Source organism: Equus caballus, chromosome 1 (genome assembly GCF_041296265.1).
Source record: "Equus caballus isolate H_3958 breed thoroughbred chromosome 1, TB-T2T, whole genome shotgun sequence".
Classification (NCBI taxonomy): Eukaryota; Metazoa; Chordata; class Mammalia; order Perissodactyla; family Equidae; genus Equus; species Equus caballus.
In genome coordinates, this window is record NC_091684.1 from 139,591,116 (window position 1) to 139,612,053 (window position 20,938).

The 20,938-nt window shown below is 52.0% G+C and overlaps 1 protein-coding gene and 1 long non-coding RNA gene across 15 annotated transcripts in view; one reads left to right on the forward strand and one right to left on the reverse strand.

Annotated features, from left to right (window-relative positions):
* LOC111776163 (uncharacterized) overlaps window positions 1-20,863 on the reverse strand; it is a 48,333-nt gene extending 27,470 nt beyond the window's left edge. The window contains exon 1 of the long non-coding RNA XR_002812111.2: window positions 20,701-20,863. This is a non-coding gene — a long non-coding RNA (uncharacterized lncRNA). The remainder of the gene's footprint in view (window positions 1-20,700) is intronic.
* MEGF11 (multiple EGF like domains 11) overlaps window positions 1-20,938 on the forward strand; it is a 336,757-nt gene that overhangs the window by 300,281 nt on the left and 15,538 nt on the right. For 9 of the 14 annotated variants that reach the window (XR_011439787.1, XM_023655041.2, XM_023655032.2 and 6 more), the window contains 11 exons: window positions 1,185-1,305; window positions 2,178-2,341; window positions 3,441-3,543; window positions 8,726-8,872; window positions 9,247-9,381; window positions 14,252-14,380; window positions 15,381-15,509; window positions 15,978-16,106; window positions 16,611-16,739; window positions 18,277-18,513; window positions 20,073-20,191. Coding sequence is in view for 13 of the 14 variants with exons in the window: in XM_023655041.2 (XP_023510809.1) it covers window positions 1,185-1,305; window positions 2,178-2,341; window positions 3,441-3,543; window positions 8,726-8,872; window positions 9,247-9,381; window positions 14,252-14,380; window positions 15,381-15,509; window positions 15,978-16,106; window positions 16,611-16,739; window positions 18,277-18,513; window positions 20,073-20,191 (1,542 nt within the window). In the remaining variant the exon portion in view is untranslated. The remainder of the gene's footprint in view (window positions 1-1,184; window positions 1,306-2,177; window positions 2,342-3,440; window positions 3,544-8,725; window positions 8,873-9,246; window positions 9,382-14,251; window positions 14,381-15,380; window positions 15,510-15,977; window positions 16,107-16,610; window positions 16,740-18,276; window positions 18,514-20,072; window positions 20,192-20,938) is intronic. The other 5 variants (XM_023655033.2, XM_070270291.1, XM_070270284.1 and 2 more) reach the window with 2 other exon arrangements.

A 20,938-nucleotide genomic window follows, 5' to 3' on the forward strand; every position in this document is an offset into this window, starting at 1 on the left:
CCTCCTCACTGGGAAGGTTCTGAAGATCTCGCTGGTCTCCGTCTCTGAGAACGCTTTCCAGAGACGCCGGTTTGTGACGCCTGGTAACAGAATGGTTGAGCAGCCAGCCTGGGTTCCAATAGAGATCAACCATTGTTAGCCCCATGACCTGGGCTGAGTTACCTGACTTCTCCATACAATTGCTTTCTCCATTAAGTGGGAATAATGCTGAGGCAATGGTTCCTGTCTCCTGAGAGTATTGTGAGCTTTAAATGAGATGATGCATGCATGGTGCCTGATACTGAGAAAGCCTCCATAAGCATCAGCTATTGTTATTTATGTTTAACTCCTTGGAGGTTCGGGTAAATGGGGATAGATGTTATTATCTGTGTTGTGGGATTGTTGGTGAGAATCAAATAAGACTGAGAAGCAAGGGTTAAATTCTTTGCTGGCGTGACCTAATACAGACTCAGGGGTCAAGTTCCCTGGGGGCTTTGCCCATCCTGGAGCTGTAGTCTGGAATCTCTGTAGTAGTTTCCTGTCACTGGGGGCTTTGCCCATCCTGGAGCTGTAGTCTGGAATCTCTGTAGTAGTTTCCTGTCACTGCTCTAACAAACGCGGTGGCTTAGGACAACACAAATTTATTCTCTCACACTTCTGTAGTCAGAAGCCTGGTGTGATCCCGCGGGACTAAAGTCAAGGCGTTGGCAGGCTCTGTTCCTTTGGAGGTGCTAGGGGAGAACCCATTTCCTGCTCACTGGGGTTGTCAGCGGAGATCAATTCCTAGGGTTGTAGGACCAAGCTCCCCATTTTCTTGCTGGCTGTAAAAGGAGGGTTGATCTTAGCTTCCAGAGGCCACTGCATTCCTTGGCTCGTGACCTCTTACTCCATCTTCCAAGTGAGCGCAGGCAGGGGGAGGACTCCTCATGGCGTCTCTCTCTGACCAGCCTCTTTGGTTATGTTCTGCATGTAAGGACTCATGTGATTACTTCAGGCCCACCCGGACAATCCAAATACTCTTCCCACCTCAAGGTCCTTAATCACATCTGCAAAGTCTCTTCTGCCATGTAAGGTCACATATTCACAGGTTCCGGGCATTAGAACACTGACGTCCTGGGTAGGGAGTGGGGGGTCGTTATTCTGCCTCCCACAGCCACCCAGCATGGGGCAGCCTCTGATCCACAATCCACCTCCTCCTTTTCCAGGGAGAGGTCTGTGCGGTTCCCTGTGCAGTGGGGACCTATGGCCCCAACTGCTCGTCCGTTTGCAGCTGTAACAACGGTGGCACCTGCTCCCCGGTGGATGGGTCCTGCACCTGCAAGGAGGGTAATGTGCTCTTTCCCAATCCCATCCACCTCAGATGTGGACACCGCCCAGGTGGCTGCTGGATGAGGGGTCTGGGCTGCTCCTGCCCTGCCCACCCACATGCAGGGTCAAGGAGCTCATATGTCAGGTTGCAGCCAAGGAAACCTGTGCCAGGGACTTCAACAGCAGGAATGTGAGACTAGCAACTGTGGGGAAGCTGCTACCACCCGAGGCAGGAGAGTCAAAGGGAGGAAGTGGACTTCCCTGAGCCTGGAGTGAGGGCCACCTGGCGGGAGCTGGGACATGGACAGAGGGCTGCATGGTAGTGCTGGAGCATGAGGGAGACACAGCCACCACCAGAGGCCCTGCCCAAGGCAGAGAGAGAAGAGGAGATAATGTTGTCTCTCCTGCTCCCGCCCTCCGGTCTGCGGGCCACGTCTCCCACTGGCAAGCACTGTGGGAGTCAGCTTAGGGGGGCCCGGGGTACGCAGCTGCAGGGGTTGGCCCCCTGTGACACAGAACAGAGCAAATGAAGGGAGAAATGGATCTGAGAGCAAGCAGGCTAGTGATCAGCCTCAGAATGGGAAACCAGCCTGTCCTGAAAACAAAGGGTCCTGAGATAAGCTGCCTGACTCCACTTTGGCTGGGGGTCCCAGGTGGGATCATCCACCTACAGCAAAAACAGTGAGAACGGAGAGGCAGGAGACCGGGTTCAAGGCCCAGCTCTCTTAACAGCTGTGCTGTGTTTCTGAGCAGACTGTGTGGAATGTGTTCTAACCCAGCGATCAGAGGAGCCATGGTTAGGGTGGGATGCCTTGTGCAGAGCTGGGAGATGGGCAGAAAGCTCTGCTGGGCCCGGATGGAGAGATGACAGCCCCTTTCCCTCCCCGCAGGGTGGCAGGGTGTCGACTGCACCCATCCGTGCCCCAGTGGGACTTGGGGCCTGAACTGCAATGAGAGCTGCATCTGTGCCAATGGGGCGGCCTGCAGCCCCACAGATGGCTCCTGCTCCTGCACGCCCGGCTGGCTGGGGGACACCTGTGAACTGCCCTGCCCAGTGAGTGCCCAGGACGGGGAAGGCCTGGTAGGCCCAGCATCCCGCAGGTCCTTTCCCTATGGTGACTTTGTCCGCAGAGGTACACGGAGAAGAGCACTGAACGAGATGGTGGGACACTTGGATTCAGGGCTCAGCCCTAGTTCTGACCTCTCTGTGGCCACTTTCCTACTTTGGGCCTCAGCCCCCTCATCTGTAAAATGGCAAATACTTGGCAGATGTAGCAATGTGGCATCACTTTCCCCTTGCTGCTCTAACGTTATTGACTCTGACACGCGTACCTGAGCCCAAATGCAGCTTCAGAATCCTTCATTACACAGTGCTACAGGGCAGCCCTTACTAATCCATCAGAGTTACCATTCCTTGATAGATAACATCTAAGCTTCTTTTTGTTCCAACAGTCTATAATTTTATGATTAGGGTGTGGGAGGACAAAATCAAGCATTATCCAGCAATAAGCACCCAGACTTAATCACTGGATCTTAATCTAAAACACAAATAAATTAATTAATGTGATATTGTTGAATGAGTCCTACAGTCCTGGGTTCAAATCCTGGCTTTCCCACATTCTAACTGTTACCTTGAGAACATTACTTCACCTCTCTAACCCTATTTCTCATCTTTAATGCAATCATCTCATAGAGTTGTTATGAGAATTAAGAGAAATGAGTAATGTAAGGCTCTTGGCACCTAGTGAGCATGCAACAAATGTTGGTTGCAACCTTCTTTCCCAGCAACAAAGAATAAATATAGCCATTCCTCACATATGATCAATGTATTACGATTTGCAAAGTATATTTTCATTTACAATTTTAATTAGCGATCAGTACAATCCTCTGAGCTTGATCATTGAGAAGTGCGGCAGGACCATCACCTCCCTCCTTCCAAGCCCCATCCTCTTGTTAATGCAACCAAAGAATTATTTGCAGTGGCTTCATGGCCATGTTGATCCCCAGTTATAAAAAGTGCTCCCACCATGCTCCAGCCCCGGGCTCTCTGCATTCTTGTGGGGCAGTGGCTCAGTTTTCTCATCAAAATCCAACCAAAGTGTGTAAACCGGGGTCTAGGTCTGAGCAGTTCTCTCTCCCCCTTCTCTCCACAGGATGGCACATTTGGGCTGAACTGCAGTGAGCGCTGTGACTGCAGCCACGCCGATGGCTGCGACCCCATCACAGGCCACTGCTGCTGCCTGTCTGGATGGACAGGTAACCCCCTCTGCCTCTCCACCACCAGGGCCTGTGGAGCCTGGTCCTTGGTATCCTCCTGCTTCTCCTGACCGTTCTCTCCCTCCTTCACTTCTGCTTCTCCCTGCATATGCACCTTTCCCTCCACTTCCTCTGGGGGCTCTGTTCTAAGGGGTAGGGGGACACCAGTGAAAAATCAGACAAAGGTCTAGGTGCTTAATCTGTGTTTGCAGAGGATATGGTGGAAGGGGACAAGGGACTTTCTCCTTAGCCCAGGCTCAGACTCCTGGTCCCTACATGTGTCCTGGCAGCCTACCTCCTAAACACCTAGCGAATCCATCCACTTCTCTCCATCCCACTGCCACCATCCTGGTCCACCGAGCACCATCTCTCAGCCGGCACTGCCTCGGCCTCCTACTTGGCCCCTGGGCCTCCTCTGTTGCCCAGCTGCATCCATTCTGCACGTGGTGGCCAGAGTGAACTTTCCAAAACCTAGATCTGTTCACATCAGCCCCTGCTCAGAGAACACCTCACTGGCTTCCCAAGGCACTCACATAAAATCTGAAATCCTTCCAGTGGCCGGGGCCCACAGGATTGGGCCCTGCACAACTCCTCCACCTCTCTTTTGCCCCCTCCCATCACTCTACACTCCAGCCACCCAGGCCAACCACCTTCCTGACTCCAGGCCTTCGTATGTGCATTCCCTCTGCCGGCATCACTCTCTCCTTTCCTCTTCACTTGATAATGCTTTCTCATCCCCCAGATTTCAACTGACAGCTTCCTTCCTCTGGGAGGCCTCTCTCCCCCTGCTACATCCCACCTCCCTAACCTGGCCAAGACGATGTAAGAGCCCCTTTTATTAATTCGTATAATACCCTACACTTTTCCCCAATTGTCACTGAAATCTGATTTGAGTAACTATTTATTTATTGTCTGCCTCCCCAACTTGACCATCAGCTCTCTGGAGCCCATTGCCATGAACCACATCTGTCTTGTTTACCACTGTATTCACTGCTTGCCACCCACTGAGATATAGATGACACAGTGGTTAAGAACATGGAGCTGGAGCCAGACTGCCTGGATTTGTGGCCTTGGGCAAGTCATTTAACCACTCAGGGCCTGAATTCTCCATCCATAAAATGCAGATAATTATAATCCTTGCAACCACAGGGTCATTTTGAAGTTTAAATGAGTTAATACCTGTAAGTGCTAACAGTGCCTGGCACATAGGAAGTGCTCAGTAAATGTAAGCCCTGAATACAGGAAGTGGTTAATAATGATGTGCTGTGTGAATGAATCCAGTCCCACAGTGGTGGACAGCAAGGAGAAAGAAATACAGGCATTGCTGGCAGTGTAGGTCCTCAGATAAATAATTCACACTATGTTACTGAGCAGCCTCTGTTCTCCATAACCAGAAAGTTTCTGAGCAGCTGAGGGCCAGGGACATTGCTTCCTCTGTAGCATCTCCGGCCTCACTCCCCTGCCCTGCCCCTTAGTACAGAGCAAGGCTCCACCCTGGTCACCAGTACCCTAGACTCTTAGCTGGAGCCAAGTGGAAATCCACTTCAATTTTTCGTTGCCTTAATTTCGAGTGAGCCGGTAAGATTTCAATGACATCTGGTGCTTAAAAATTCCCTCTTTGATGGACAACCTTTCAGCAAGGCCTCTGCTGTTCTAAAGCTAATTTCCCCAAACAAGGTCCTGAAGTCATTTCAAAGGAGCGATTGATGTCCTGAGGTTTGTCATGCAAATAGAGACCAAGGAGGGATAGGGAGGGGAGGGGGTCCAGGCCTGGCCTCCTGCTCAGTAAGTGCTCCCCACCCTCCGCTGCCCCCAGAAGTCTGTCCCAGCTCCTGGCATATGGCTTGCACCTTGGCTCAACACCGGTTTTGCTCTGCCCTAAGGGTGTGCCTGTCTTCTCCCCTCGCCCCCATAAGCTACAGGCTTCTTGACGACTGACATCATGTCTCATTCCCCCTGCCCTGCACATAGTAGATGCTTATTAAATGTCTATTGAAATGAATTGAAAGAAGCTGGGCTATAACCATATTTGGCTCTTCCCCTGGAAGTGAAGGAGACCTGAGAGATGATCTACTCCAACCTCCTCACACTGCAGACGAGGAAAGGGAGTTGCCCCAGGTCTCAGGACATTAGTGCTAATAGGATGCGAGACACAGGATTGTCTTGTAAAGGGGAGCCATTTATTCCTTCAATTAGCATTTATTCACTCCAGCAATCGTCAAGTCTTTATTTGGCAGCTACCATGCCCAGCACCATGTTGGGCCCAGCAATAAATGGCAAAATTCACTAACAGCAATAGTTCTTGAGTACCTACGTGTCAGACACTGTGCTGGGCACTGTAGATGCAAAAATGACCAAGATGGCATCCTTATCCATTAGAAGCACCAAATAAGGAGGGTCAGAAGTATCAGTAAACCATGGTCCCTGTCTTCAAATTGCTAGTAAGGGAGACAGGACTCATATGTATGAAACATTCAAATAATAGGTAGAGAAAAAGCTGTATGCCACTGACTATCAAAGAGATGTTTGAATCCCTGGGCAGACATCTGGGAGGGCTTCCTGGAGAAGGAGGGCCCTAAGCAGACCCAGAAGGATGTGGGCTGCTGAGTTGCTGCTGGCCTTGTGGCATGAACTAGAGCTCACAATATATGGATTCTTAGCTTAGCTTTACCCACCAATACAGATGTGTAGGGGGTCCTGAAAAATAAAGCAGGGAGATTCCCTAGGGGTCAGAAGGGAAGGGACCTCTACAGGGGATTATGATCCCCATTCAACTATAGGGAAAGCAGGGCCTAGAGAAGGTCACTGGTGAAGCTGTGCCTCTTCAGAAGCTGTGGTCAGAGAGTGTCCCACCAGGCCACCGTCAGCCCCTGTGACCACACCTGAAGAAGTAGGGCACTCCATGCAGGGGGAAACCCTGGACCATTCTCCCCACTTAGGCCCCAGTGTCTTAAGTTCCAGAGAGCCCTTAGAATGTATAAGAACCTCAGACAGGAGCCCCACTCCCACAGAGCCAGCCCTGGAATAAAATAATTGCCAAACCCTAGAACCCAGTGGGCCCTTGCAGCCACCTGCAATCTGACCATAGTCACCTTCCACCCACGGTTCTCAATCTCCAAGAAAGAGGACCCCTTTTTCACATGAAAACATTTTGAGGATTCCACACATGAGTGTGTGTCCATCAGTTGGAAGAAAACATAATAGCAACAGGCTGCCATGAATTCAGGGGTGCTTTTGTATGCATTGTGTTTTATTAATCACAGTAATATCTGCATATAGTTTCAGGAAAGAGCAGTGTTGATGTGTGACACATGTGCCTTGGTCAGCCTACAGAGTGCTGGAGGCACAGGTGGGATCAGAGGCCCCTGTCAGACAGTGGCGCTCGGCCTTCGTCCTGCGTGCCTCCCAAGAATGGCAGAGTCCCTCGGCCTGCAGTCTGATCCTGGGTTTTCAGCCACTACAGGCAAAACAATTCCTTGGGGCAGATCACAGCTTTTGGTGTGCCTAGAGAAGGGGAAACTTGGAGAGGGAGCCAAAGCTTTGAACAGCTTCATGGGTTCCCCTTCCCCAGGCTCCCCTTGGGTCAGTCCATGCTGCTTGTCCAGGGTTCACCTTTTGAGCACCTGAAACTCGACAGCAAGAGACCTACATCGACGGGTGAAATGTGCCCCCTAGATTCTCACTGGGGAAAGATCCCATTCCCTGGGGAGGAGGTCCCCGCTCCCTCCTTACAGAGGCCTCATTTGCTGGACAGCGTCATCTGAAGGCCCACCTTGCTGCACAATTGATATGTCACAGGGAGGGAGGCCCAGGGAGGGAGCGCGGGCGCCAGACTAGACTGAGCACTGGAGGATGAGTGAAGCCTGTTGCATCCCCTCCCTCTCCGCTCTCTCCCGGCTGTTCTGCACGCCCGCCCCGCCTTCCCCAACAGCTCAGGTGGACTTGTACAATTCCAGCCTGCCTCTAAATTGGTCCCACTGCTCTCCTTCCGCTGCTTGGGCTGGCTCTGTTCACTGGGTCTGAATGTCTTCCTCCCTCTTTCTTTCTCTTTTTCACAATCCCTGTCCTTATAACAAGGCAGACATGATTTTTAAACTAATTCTGCTCCTCTTTGAGCCTCTGATATTCACCTTCCAAAGCCAAGCCGGTCTCCTGGGTCCACACGGTCCATTCACCTAATGCATGTCAGCCTGGAAGCCTTTGCTGCCCGAGAGGAAACTTCACCCAGAGCTGGGGCCTTCAGCCTCAGGCCTTCTGAAATTCCTTCCTAGCCTTTGGGCTGTAATCACCCCAGTACACATTTCCTCTATCTCAGCTCAAAAAGACTAGGTAGGCCTTTCCTCCTCCTGCTTATTGAGAAATTCCGTCCATTCCCCCATAGACCACTGTTTGTCAAACTGAGGGTCATTAAGTCAATTTCTTGGGTCACAACTAGTTTTTTTTTTTATTAATAGAATACATCACAGTGCACAGAAAACATCAGAGTACATCACACACAGTGACAGAAAATGTCGTTTTGCAAACTGTCGGTTTCTATTATACATATGTGTGCACGTATGATGTAAAATACATATTGCACTGAGGACTGTGGTCAAAAGAGTCTGAAAAGAGCCGCCCACTCTCTGGGCCCCCACCCCGGGGCTGGTTGGCTGGGACCCGGCAAGGACCAGTCCCTCCTGGACTTATGCGGGTGTCACAGAGCTCACTCCCAGCTTGTGCAGCCCCCAGTAACGCCACTCACCTGCCCCATTGTTGGTTTCTCCCAAGCCTAACCTTGGATAACCAACTAAGATGTCCAAACAAAAGAGGCCTTTCATGATCTGGTCCCCTCTTAGTCACCCAGTCTCCTCTCTTGCCATACCCCATTTTGTGCTTTATGGTTCAGCCACACTGCGTTAGTTTTTCTTTCAAGGCACGATTCTCTCTCCTGCTTCCTGCTCTTTGCACATAGAGTTTCCTTGACCTTGTCAATTCCTCCTTGGCCCTTAAGACTCAGTTTGGGTATCACCCCTTTCTGGAAGCCCTCCTTGACCAGCCAGGCCTCGTCTAGGGCTTTCCTCCATGTTCCCGGCTGCACTGTGCTTGCCTCCCCCTCTTCATACTGCACGGTGCCCCCTTCCCATCAGTCTTCCTTTTGCCCTCACCCCATCACCTCTGACCTGAGTCTGCCTCTGGCCCACAGGCATCCGCTGTGACAGCACATGTCCGCCCGGTCGCTGGGGTCCCAACTGCTCCGTCTCCTGCAGCTGTGAGAACGGTGGCTCCTGCTCCCCAGAGGATGGGAGCTGCGAGTGTGCCCCTGGCTTCCGAGGACCCTTATGCCAGAGAAGTAAGGCTGAGCACCCCCATCTCACAGACCTTGGACGGCTCCTCCTCCCAACCCCTTCCCAGTTGGAACTAGTCCTGCCCTGAGAGAGGCTGGGCTCTGAGTCAGCCACCATCAAATTTCTCCCTCTATTCCCCTCGCTCCCTGCCCTGGCTTTTCCATCCCCAAGCTCAAGGCCCAGCCCTGCTCCTCAGTGGAAACAGGACCAGACCACAGGTCCTCTCTGCAGAAAGGGACGGGCCCTCCAAGTTGTGGGGCGGGTACGGCTCTCCCCATACTTTTGAGGAACCTCCCTTCATCACTATGCGGGACCAGAGGGGTAGCCAGGCTGGCTGGGGCCCCTTGAGCTGTTGACCACATCTCCCCTTCACCCCCAGTCTGCCCCCCCGGGTTCTATGGCCATGGCTGCGCCCAGCCGTGCCCTCTCTGCGTGCACAGCAGTGGGCCCTGCCACCATGTCAGCGGCATCTGTGAGTGCCTCCCTGGATTCTCTGGAGCCCTCTGCAACCAAGGTACTGTCTCCTGGTGGAAGGCATGGACCTGGGAGGTGGGGAGTCCTGGGAGGGAAGTGGCAGGGAAGGAAGGGTGTGAGGATTCTCACCAAACTCTGGGGGCAGCTCTTTGCCTCTGCAGGGCTTGGGACTACCTTTCTAAGAATTGGGTCACCAGAGGGAGTGAGACAAAGCTGTTATGCAGTTAAAGGAACAGGCTCAGAGAGGTCGAATGACTTCTCCATGATCTCACAGCTAGCAAGTGGCAGAGCTGAGAAACAAATTCTGACTCCAAAGCCCATGCTAAATGGATGAAAAATGAAATAAGTGCAGATGAGGTCCACATAAGAAGTGGCCCCAAATGGCTTATGCTGAGTGCCAAGTGGTAAAGGCAGAGAATGCGGTGGGAGCTCAGAGGAGACAGATCTGGCTTCAGCTGGAGATGGCAACTTCCTGGCCCCTTCTCCTCGCACTCAGGCCGACAGCACTAATCCCTCACCGCCTGCTCTCCTGTCTCAAATGCAGAATCCTTCACAACACCAACTCCAGCCAACCTCTAGCACTCAACAGCAGTTGAAAAGGGAGACAAAGCTTATTTGCATTGGTGTGCTGCTAAACTGGCTCTCTGTGGGAGAAAAGCCCTGATTTGTAACATTTGCAGATTTCTATGATGTAAATATTCCCACCATGACTGATCCCAAGGTACCAATGGTTTAACACTGGACACAAAACTCCTGAATATTCAACAACCAGTGCAGAGACAGAAGCTGGCTCCAGCACACACCATTGCTTATTGCCATCCTTGGCTTAGTTGGGCCAAGGCAGTGTGGATTTGGGGGCCGGCTCCATGCTGTGCAGGACTTCACCTGGGCCTGAGCCTAAAAGACGAAGAAGGAACAAAGGTGCTCCAGGTAGAGGAAACAGCCTGGGCAAAGCACAGGGCCTGGACATGCAACTGTTCAGCAGTAGGGAATGGCTGAAGGAGGCGGGGACTGGGGATGCAAAAGCGGACTGAGAAGGTGCTCTGGAGCCTTCAGGACAGCTTTGAAAACAAGGTTGCAGAATTTGCATTCTAACCTATAAGAAGCAAAGGGATCTTAGACCAAGGTAAACTTAGAGCTAAAAGCAACTTCAAGGTCATCTGTGCAAGAATCTCATCTGGCCTCTGTTTAAATACTTCCGTTGAGAGCTCACTACCTCCCAGGGGAACCGATTCTTTTGATGAAGAATCACTGAGCTGGGCTATTTTTGTAAGTGTATGGGCCGTTAATATGTATGAGCAGAAAGTTTACTCTATGATGCTTTGAGGTCATGAGAAGTTTGGGCCCCAGGGAAACATATGTGACAGTTTCATTTGCTTGCAGCCCTCCTAGGACAGTTTAATCATAATCTGACACATCGAGGTTTACTTATTAAACATCGGAGACTCAGCCGTCAATACAGATAGGCCGGGTCTAAATTGGGACCTAAGCCGCCCGAGGAGTAACTCTCAGATCTTGCAATGTCTGATTTATCGCCCGCTGGCCTAATGAGTATTTTCCACATATAGATCTAATAGAGTTTGCTATTAATGGCAACTGCCCTGGTTAAGTCTCACACCTTGTAAAAAATTGAACTGACACTTTCTAATGACCGGTTTTCCAGAGAGTTACAAATTACAGACACTGCTTATGCAGAATCATTAAACATAGATTAAATATAACCAGATGTTTTCTTTTCACCAGCCCCCCTTCTCTCCACCACCCCTCTTTGCCTCTCTTCATTCAGCCAAGAAGTCGACCAATTAATGTATTAGACTGATCACATTAGCAGTTCCATGGGTGAATTAGTCAGCCTTGTATATGTGAGAAAGACTTCAAAGATAAGACTGTCTTGTTAGAGAAGCTCAGAGCTGGGGGTGGGGGTAGGTGGAGCAGCTCTGGCACCCCACTTCCCACAGAGGGCCAGGGCTGGGGATGGGTTCCCCAAAGCAAGCACCTCCCAGTGGCAGGGAAGAGGAGGCCGGGCTACATGCTTTTCAGGAAGCTCAAGTTGCAAACAGGTGAGATGCATGTCATCCTCCTGGCAGTGGACCTGGAAGGAGCTAAGGTTTTTGCCAGAGGACATGTAGGGCCCAAATCAGCCAGCCTGCTCATAGCTGTTAACCATGGCCTGCAGCCAGTGGGTGAGAGTTATCATCCCCATTTCAAAGATGAGGAAACAGAGACTAAGAGGGGTGATGTGGTTTGCTCAAAGGTACTTAGCCAGTAAGTGGCAGAACATTCTAGCTGTGTGACCTTGGGCAAGCTACTTAACCTCTCAGTCCCTCAGCTTCCTCATTTGTAAAGTAGAGTTAATAATAGAGAGTAATAACGAATGTATATAATATTGAGAGTGTTACAAGGTTAATTGAACGAATATTTGTAACGCATTTGAACAGTATCCAGTGCATATAAGCTCCACAGAAGTGTTTGTTGAATACATAAATAAAACTAGGGCCCAAACCCAAGCCTTTGGACTGGAGATCCCGGTACACCATGTTGCCTTCCTTATTGTCCCAACCGCTAATCATGTCCAGGAGAGGCACAGAGAGGACACGGGATGCTAGGCACCAGGTGCCCACAATCTGGTTGGGGAAGGACTGGCAATATGAGGCAGTGTGGCATAAAGGAGAGGGTACCAGCCCAAGGTTTGAGAGACCTGGGCCCTGGGGAAGGGGAACTTCACAAATCAACGTTTTCCCATGATGCTGCATGTGGCTCGGCCAACTGAGGGCCTCAGAGATTCAAGGAATTCCTCCCCCATAACAGATGCAAGGAAGCCTTCTTTGAGGAGCTTGGGCTGGCTAGAACTGGGCTTTGAGGGGGGCAAGGTGAACAGAGAGGAGCTTGAAAGGACAGAAGTCACTGATCCCAGAAGAACCCACTGGAAGGTCACTGCTCCTGTGGCGTGTTTTCACCATTTTGGAACAATTCCTGAGTGTTCGCTATACTCAGGCACTGTGCTGGGCACTCAGACAACAAAGAACAAGCGAGCCAAGTTCCCTGTCCTCACAAAGCCTATAGACTAGGGGACAATTCTGAGCTCAGCCTTTCCAGCAGAACTTGGGAGTGAAGTGGGAGGAAAGGGCAGCCAGTTTATTTCCATACATTCAGCCACCATGCCTTGAGTCCGTGTGGTTTTTCCAGGCATTGTAGGGGACACAGACATAGGCGGGACACAGGCCTGGCCTGAAAACAGATTCACAAGTCACAGTAACAGAAGACCAGGGAAGAAACTAACAGAGGGTTCTGGAAGCTCAAACAGGGACACAGACCCCCAGGACAAAGAAGAGGGATGAATTAGTTAGGATTAAGTTCAGCTATAAGTGACATAAAAACACCAAAAAACTAGCTTGAAAATGACAAGCATTATTTCCCCCTCACACATTAAAAAGAAAAGATCCAGAAGTAGGCCATTGGGGAATGGCAGGGTAGCGTACAAAGATGTCAGGGACCCAGGCTCCTTCTCTCTCGTTATTCTGCCATCCTCAGCATATGGCTTCCACCTCTGATGAAAGATAGCTGCTTGAGCTCCAGTCATTTTGTCCACAGTTCTTATCTATAATCTACATTATCCCTCAACAAGGAGGAATGGGCAAATAAAGTCATGCATTTCCACTCACCATTGGCCAGAACGTAGTCACGTGGCCACACCCAGCTGTACAGGAGCCCAAGAAATTCCAGGAAATTCCAGGTGGCCATAAGCCCAGCTAAAACTCGAGATTCTACTTCTAAGGAAGAAGAGACTTGATATTGAAGGAGTAGCAGTCTACTAGAGAGGGATCATGGGGGACGTGGCAGTTGAGTCTTATAGGCAGAGTAGGATTTCCACAGCTGGACATGAGGGTCAGGGAAATTTTGGAAGGGAAGAGCTGGAGTGAAGGCATAGAGGAGGAAATACAAGGCATGTATTTGGAAGGTGGTGTGTGGTCCGGTGACTGATGGGTCTGAGTGAGGCAGGTTAAGTGCTGATCTCTAGGATCCAGATTTCAGTGTGAGGCAATGGGCAGCCACTTGAGGCCATCCGGGCAGGCACAGGAGTGCTCCAGCTGTAGGAAGCAGGTGGGGGATGAGCTGCAGGGGCAGTGAGAGCTAGCTAGTCAGTTAACACTCAGACCTAGTCCTAAGGGAGCTTGAAGTCTGGCTAAGGAAACCAGGCCTTCCTCCAGGGACCAAGGAGTGACTCCTTCAGGAGGGACTGGGACCAAAATCCTACAAGTGACTCAAAGTGCAAATGCCATGGGAACCCAGTGGAAGAGAGCACCTTGTGGACTGAGGAGGGCTCTCCTGAGGAGGGGGCTGAGCTGAGGCTTGAGGAACAGGTTGGATTCGGAGAGACAGAGGAAATAGATGGACAAGGAGAGACATTCAGGAATAGTCCTCCAACAGTTTCTCTGCAGACAGACCTGCTACCCTGCATTTGTCCCTCTCCTTCCAGCTATAAACATTCTCTGCCCTTGTGGCTATGGGATCAGTGATGCTGGCAAAAGCGTGGTAATGGAAGGCAGAAGGCTGTGGAGCAGGGCAGGGAGCAGTGGACTGAGAGTGCAGAAGTGGGATTCCCAGTCTACCACTTCTGTTCGTGAGACCTAAGTGGAGTGATCTACCCCTATGAGCCTCAGTCTCTTCCTCTATCAAAGGGTATCATTAATAGAGCCTCTCCAGAAATGCAGCTGTGGGCACAAGAGGGGAACTCATTTATGTGCAAATGGAGAGGGGTGTTGGGGGTACTGAGATGGGCACTTCCCACCCAGATCTGTGACCCTAGGGTGGTCATGGCCGTGGCCCGGAACTCTTAGGTGTGCAGCTATGGATGGTGGTCTGAGGAGTACAGATGGGAGGGCAGGTGCCAGGCTGTCCTGTGCCCACAGTGTGTGCTGGAGGACACTTTGGGCAGGACTGTGCCCAGCTGTGCTCCTGTGCCAACAATGGGACCTGCAGCCCCATCGATGGCTCCTGCCAGTGTTTCCCCGGATGGATTGGCAAGGACTGCTCACAGGGTAAGCTGCCCCTTGGGAATGTCCCCCACCCAGGGTTAGGCCCTCCTTGCCCAGAAACTCTGTCCCTGGCACCTCCACCTCCCACAGCTGAAATTTCCTGTAGATAGAAATGTCCACCTGGGTCCCATTTAGCTATTTAGCTAACATGATGAATTATTAGGACTGATCACTGGCATTATTAACTGCTGGTGTTAAAGGTATTGACTTTGTTGATAGTACTATTAATACTGAGAATTAATACTCCATTAGCACCTGAGCAAGGAGTAGCCCCTAAGTTTAGATGGGGAAGTAGAGGGGCAGGGACTGACATGCTGGAGTTTGGGAGTGGGGAAGTGAGGTGAGGCCAGAGCAGTCCCCTCAAAGGGGCGAGGGTGTCCTCTGGGTGGCCCATGTGAATGATGTCCTGGGCATCATAAGCCTGGACAGGGTATTGCAGGGGTTGTTCATTTAAGGTGTACCCAATCTGATGCAGAGGTAACAGAGACCCATTCTCTGCCCCGTGGAGCTCATGGGTGAGGACCAGTCCGTACGCCTAAGGAGGTCCCAGTTAGATGACCTGGCCTGAGGGAATTTTCATTCTGATGGAGGACACACAGATGCCATAGTCAGGGCGCTCACCAGCGGAAATAAGAGAGTCCCTGCTCTGGGAAAGTCCCCATCCTCATGGGAAGCTAGCACACACAGTATTCACACCTTAAACCACAATGTTTACAGTTTATCACACACCCACACTCTCCAAATCACAGTGCCAAGAGGGAAGGTTCAGGAGCCCTCAGAGCTGGGAGTGGGCAGAGATGCTGAGCTTAATGGGAATCTTGGGTGACTGAGCCAAGAGGTGAGTGAAGGAAATCTGTGAACAGTGTGTTAAGCCCCCTGAAAGCCAGGAAGTGCCACCGGGGTGCATCCTGGCAACTTGGCTCTGACTCCCCCTTCCTCTCCCTCCCTTTCTGTCTGCCCCTCTCTGCCTTGCCCTCACCCTCTGCATCCCACCCACCTCCAGCTTGCCCATCTGGGTTCTGGGGCCCTGCCTGCTTCCACACATGCAGCTGCCACAACGGGGCGAGCTGCAGCGCTGAGGATGGAGCCTGCCACTGCACCCCTGGCTGGACTGGACTCTTCTGCACGCAGCGTAAGCTCCACCTCCCAGCTATTCGGAATCTCATGCTGCAGCCTGCTGGCTGCCATAGGCATCGTCTGGCCTCAACGGAGGGAAGGAGGAGGCGGGCCCCAGGGCCAGAAGCTCCCCACTAAAGGACTGGGGGGCCTAGCTGGATTCAGGGCCCAAATTCCTGGAAGGTCAGGGCTATAAGGTACCCCAGCAATCAAGACCAGACTCTTCCTTAGCTAGTGAGGCCCAGAGTGGGGAAGAGTGAGCTTTGATTGCACAGTAAGGAGACACCAGCCCAGCCTCTGGTTCCAGGGCAGCTTTGTCCAAAGGACTGCCCCGCCAACACCAACCCCCTCAGCATGAGTGGTCAGAGCGGGGAGATGGCTCAGCTGCAGTCTTGCTAGTCCTCACCCGATGCCCAAAGAGGCAGCAGAAGACAGGTTTGGTCCCAGCTGCACCTCTGCAGTTGCCCCCACCCTGTTTCTCCAGGCTGCCCAGCAGCGTTTTATGGGAAGGACTGTGGGCGCGTGTGCCAGTGTCAGAATGGCGCCAGCTGTGACCACATCAGCGGCAAGTGTACCTGCCGCACTGGCTTCACGGGGCGACACTGCGAGCAGAGTAAGCTGTCCCAACCCCTGACCCTAGGTGTCAGTGCCAGGCCTCAGCCTCCTGCAGGGAAAGCCTCCCCCCATTTCAAGGCCCACCCATTCAGGGCTCTGCACCCCCTGCTCCCTTGACTTTTGGAGCAACTCCCAAGGACATTGGTGTTTGAAGAGTTTCTTCTTCCAGTTGGGGTGGCAATGGGGGATGCTGAGGTAGAGCAGAGGCCTGAGGGAGTAAAGAGGGAGGCAGATCTTGTTTGATTCTTCTTTGAAGCCCTTATGGCACCCAGCTCAGGGCCTGGCACACAGAGGATGCTGTGTAAATATGCGTCAAGTAAGGACAAAGCAGGGGTAGGTGCTCTCTCTACCCCAGGTATCAAACCAACACACCTCAGGAGCTACAGGGAAATAGGATTCATTCAGGGAGACCGAACTGGCTCTCACAGCTGTCCACATATGGGGGCGAGGGGTGGAGAGCGGGTGCATCTCACTGTCTACCCCAACTCTTCGTGCTGCACAGGATGTGCCCCAGGAACCTTTGGCTATGGGTGTCAGCAGCTATGTGAGTGCATGAACAATGCCACCTGTGACCACGTCACCGGCACCTGTTATTGCAGCTCTGGATTCAAAGGAATCAGGTGTGACCAAGGTAATAGGTGGCAGAGCCCCGGGGCAGGGGGCTGTAGAAAGGGCCCCATGGAGGCGGGCTCCAGGGAAGATTCCAACAGGGACAACTGGATTTTATAAGGATGCTTTGTGACTTTCCTTTATGCACGTTTGGGGGCAGAGTGGGAGTGGGGTGGGCTACAGAGGTCGAGGCTCCAGGCGCTGGAGAGGCAGATGGAGCAGGCAGCCTCTCGGTCACGGCTTCCCCATGCTCATCTTGGCAAGCTTCCTGTGAGCCAAGCGAGGGTAAGCACAAGCTAGTGCTGTGGATAGACCACCGGACAGAAGATCTGCCAAATCCTGGTTCTGCCATTACCTGCTAGGTATCCTTGGGCAGGTCATTTCCTTTTGCTGGGCCTGTTAATCCACATGCAAAGTGGAAAGAGAAGATTAATCCTTGTCTTCCACCACATCACAAGGTTGTGCTGAGGGCCAAGGACCCCAAAGGGGCTCAACCTTGGCCCCAGCTCTACAGTCAGACAACACCCCATAGTGCAGTTCTGAGAACCAAGTTGACATAATGTGAGTAAAGGACTCAGCACACTGCCCGGCACATAAGTGAGACCTTGATAAAGGGTTTTGTATGCATAAAAACCCTTTGTAAAGTGCTGCACACATGTGTAAGGTATTATATTGGTGGTGGTTGTAGGAGATGGAGGATCAGTGTGTGCTCTCAATTATCCATATTACAGAAAAGGGGCCAAAAGACATTTCCATTGCATTCTGACGATATGTCATTGAGCAGGATCATGCAGCACATTTACTTCCCTGGTGATGTTGGCTGGCTCTGTTCAGCCCACTGCTCACAGCCCAGGAGGGGCCTAGAAGCTGCCAGACCAGCAGGATGTCCCCCTGGGCTGAGCATCAGCTCGGAGGGGGTTGGCTCACACATATATCATCGAGAGGAGTTTTGTGGGCAGTAATTCTGGGCACACTGGCACAGTGCTCACAGCTTTCCTTGCCATATGGTGCTCACAGTCTCCTGGGGAGGGTGGGATTACTGTCCCCAGATTACAAATGAGCAAACTGAGGACTGAGTTACACAGCTGGTAAGAGAGACAGAGGCTGAGTCCAGTCTTTTTCAGACACTTTGAGAGACCTGACTACCAATTACTGGTTGTGTGATCTTGGGCAAGTTACCTAAACTTTTGGTGACTCAGTTTCGTCATCTGTGAAAGGGAAATAATTACATAATTCCTATTTCATAGGGCTGCTGGGAAGATCAAACGAGTTAATATCTGTACTGCATTTTTAGAATAGGGTAAAATACTCAATGAACATTCGTTATCATTTTGTTTCCCATCCACGATTGCATTTGTTCTGGTCATGACTCCGGGACTCCGTCCCCTTCAGGCAGTTGAAGAAACAGGCACAGTGAGGGTTGGGATCACACAGGGATTGAAGGATAGGGCCAAAACCAGAACCCAGGCTCCTAATGATAGAGGCTTCTAGGCCCCGGGCCGAGGAGATCTGAAGAGAAGCAGGCCTGCTCCAGGCTCAGGCCTTCCCTCCACCTGCAGCTGCCCTTATGATGGAGGAGCTGAATCCCTACACCAAGATCAGCCCAGCACTGGGTGTAGAGCGGCACTCGGTGGGTGCTATCACAGGCATCGTCCTCCTGTTGTTCCTCATTGTGGTGCTTCTGGGCCTGTTCGCCTGGCGCCGCAGGCGGCAGAAAGAGAAGGGCCGTGACCTGGCTCCCCGAGTCTCCTACACACCTGCCATGAGGATGACCAGCACTGACTACTCCCTCTCAGGTAAGGGCTCTGCCCCCAGCATCCCCCTTCTCCCCCTCCACACACACACAACACAGGCAGAGCCACACAGTATCCTTGGGGACAGCCGGGGCTATTGTTGAAGGTGGGTGGTCATGCAGAGTTGGTAACTGGGGCTGGATGCTCAAGACTCTGCTAGAGAGACAGTGGGGGTGGGGAGCAGAAGCCTACTTGGGAAAGGTAGATGGGCTTCCACAGGGGTGTTGTTTCCTGGGCCCCCAGCTCTGGGTGCCTAGGATTAGGAGCGTCCTCCACTTCCCCACAGCTTCCCAGCCTTCTCACCAGGCGTCGGCCATAGGAGCACTCACACTAAGCAGAACTGTCCTAAACTCGCCAGGGGAACCTTTTCCCAGCCTGATGCCTGTGCCACCTCAGGAAACTGGCCTTGAAGCCCAGTGTCCAGGCCCCGTTCCATTATTGCTTCCTTCATGAAGGCCTCAGAGCAACCCTCCCTCCCACTTCCCAGATTAGAAGGGCCCTATAGGTACAGTGGAAGGGGATGGTACTTGACTTGGGGGAGTCTGAAAGTTTGGGCAATGTCCCTCTGGCCCAGCCTGCTGGAACCCAGTCTGTCAGAAATGTGCTAACAACTCCTGTGAGCATTCTATCTGTAAGTCTGACTGCAGTGGGGTAGGGCTGTTGGGCTGGATCTTTCCTCTCCCTTGAACCCTGGACTGCTGCCTTAGGAATAAGAAAGGCTTTTTGCTTCATATTTAAACACAAGAGGCCAAAATGCTCTGAAACTGCCCATAGCCCTGGGCCACAAGAGGCTGGGTCTGTCTGAGCACCAGGATGACAGCTCTCTCCAGCTGGCTCCATAGCTCATGGCTGACCTGCAGCCTCCTGCTCCTTGTGCTTAAAAACCAAGATCATGTCAGCCCACTCCCAACTAAGTGTTGCCTACTGTGTGCCCAGCTCCATGCTGAGTGCTACAAGATAGACAGAGGTGGCCCAGGGGCAGACCCCGCCTTCAGAGTTCCTGGCCCGCATGCCCTGCTGGGTTTCAGCCAAAGATATCTGCTGATGAAATCTCAAGTCCACAGAGAAGATTTGGGGATTTTCTTCTATGACTATAATGAGCAAGCTGGGCCATGTTTTTCCATGTCATTCCACTGGAATTCCCCCAACTTTGTGGAGAACAAATCCTAGAATCCACAGGAGGGCAGGACTGGGGCCAAGAGGTGTGGGGTTCGCTTTATAGCCTCACTACTGGGATCTGCCCCTGAGGGGAGGCAAAGGAGAGTCAGCACAGGGACATCTGAGGCTGTCAAAGCCAACACTCCTCATCCATGCTCCAGCTGCTGGTGCCACCCTCCACACTGGCAACCTGTATCCTGAGGGAGGGCCACTGAGATGGAAGGGCAAAGCAGGCTCTGCAGATTTCTGTGGGGGCTGTGGATGCCAGGAAGCTTGGGGGATGGGGGACTTGGCTGTCCCTCTGCAGAGCACTCTCAAGACTGCCCAGCCCAAACGTTAGTATTGGGGAGTCTCATGCCAGGAGCAGGAGTTTGATGGTATGTGGCACCTTGTTCTCTTCCCAGATTTATCTCAAAGTAGCAGCCATGCCCAGTGCTTTTCCAATTCCAGCTACCACGCACTGGCGTGCGGGGGGCCTGCCACCAGCCAGGCCAGCACTCTGGACAGGAACAGCCCCACCAAGGTACCGGGCCCCTGACTCCCCAGCCCCCATCCACTGTCCTCCCATTCAGCCCTCACCTCTGCCCAAGAAGGAACTGCACCCCCCCACCTGGAGGGTGCGTGTGGAACCAACTACCAATGCATTAAATGCAGCCCTGTGATCCATGGGACGTGTAAACACTTGGTAAACCAGGTAACTGGGAGCCAGCAGATTACATTGAGCCAACAAATGCTGGTAACCAACCTCAGCATCACTTAATATAACATATACCCCCACACCCTGTGTGTAACCAACTGGTACCAAGTCATAATCCCGTGTATCCTTGTCACACATAATCATGCACACCATGTAGCCACTTTTGCCATGTTATTAACATGTAATCAAAACACTACACCACCTACCACCAAGCACTGCAGTACATTGCCAACACCATGAGTACAACCAGCGTATTATAGAGTAACCACTATTAACTTAGGTAACCACCTGATATCTTTGTATCTGGACATACCACGTCATCAATACATACTCACAAGTATCTGTTACAATCAGAACCAACGGGGCCGGCCCGGGGTTCACCGGTTCGGATCCTGGGTGCAGACATGGCACCGCTTGGCAAAAAGCCATGCTGTGGTAGGCGTCCCACATATAAAGTAGAGGAAGATGGGCACAGATGTTAGCTCAGGGCCAGTCTTCCTAAGCAAAAAGAGGAGGATTGGCAGTAGTTAGCTCAGGGCTAATCTTCCTCAAAAACAAAAACAAAAACAAAAA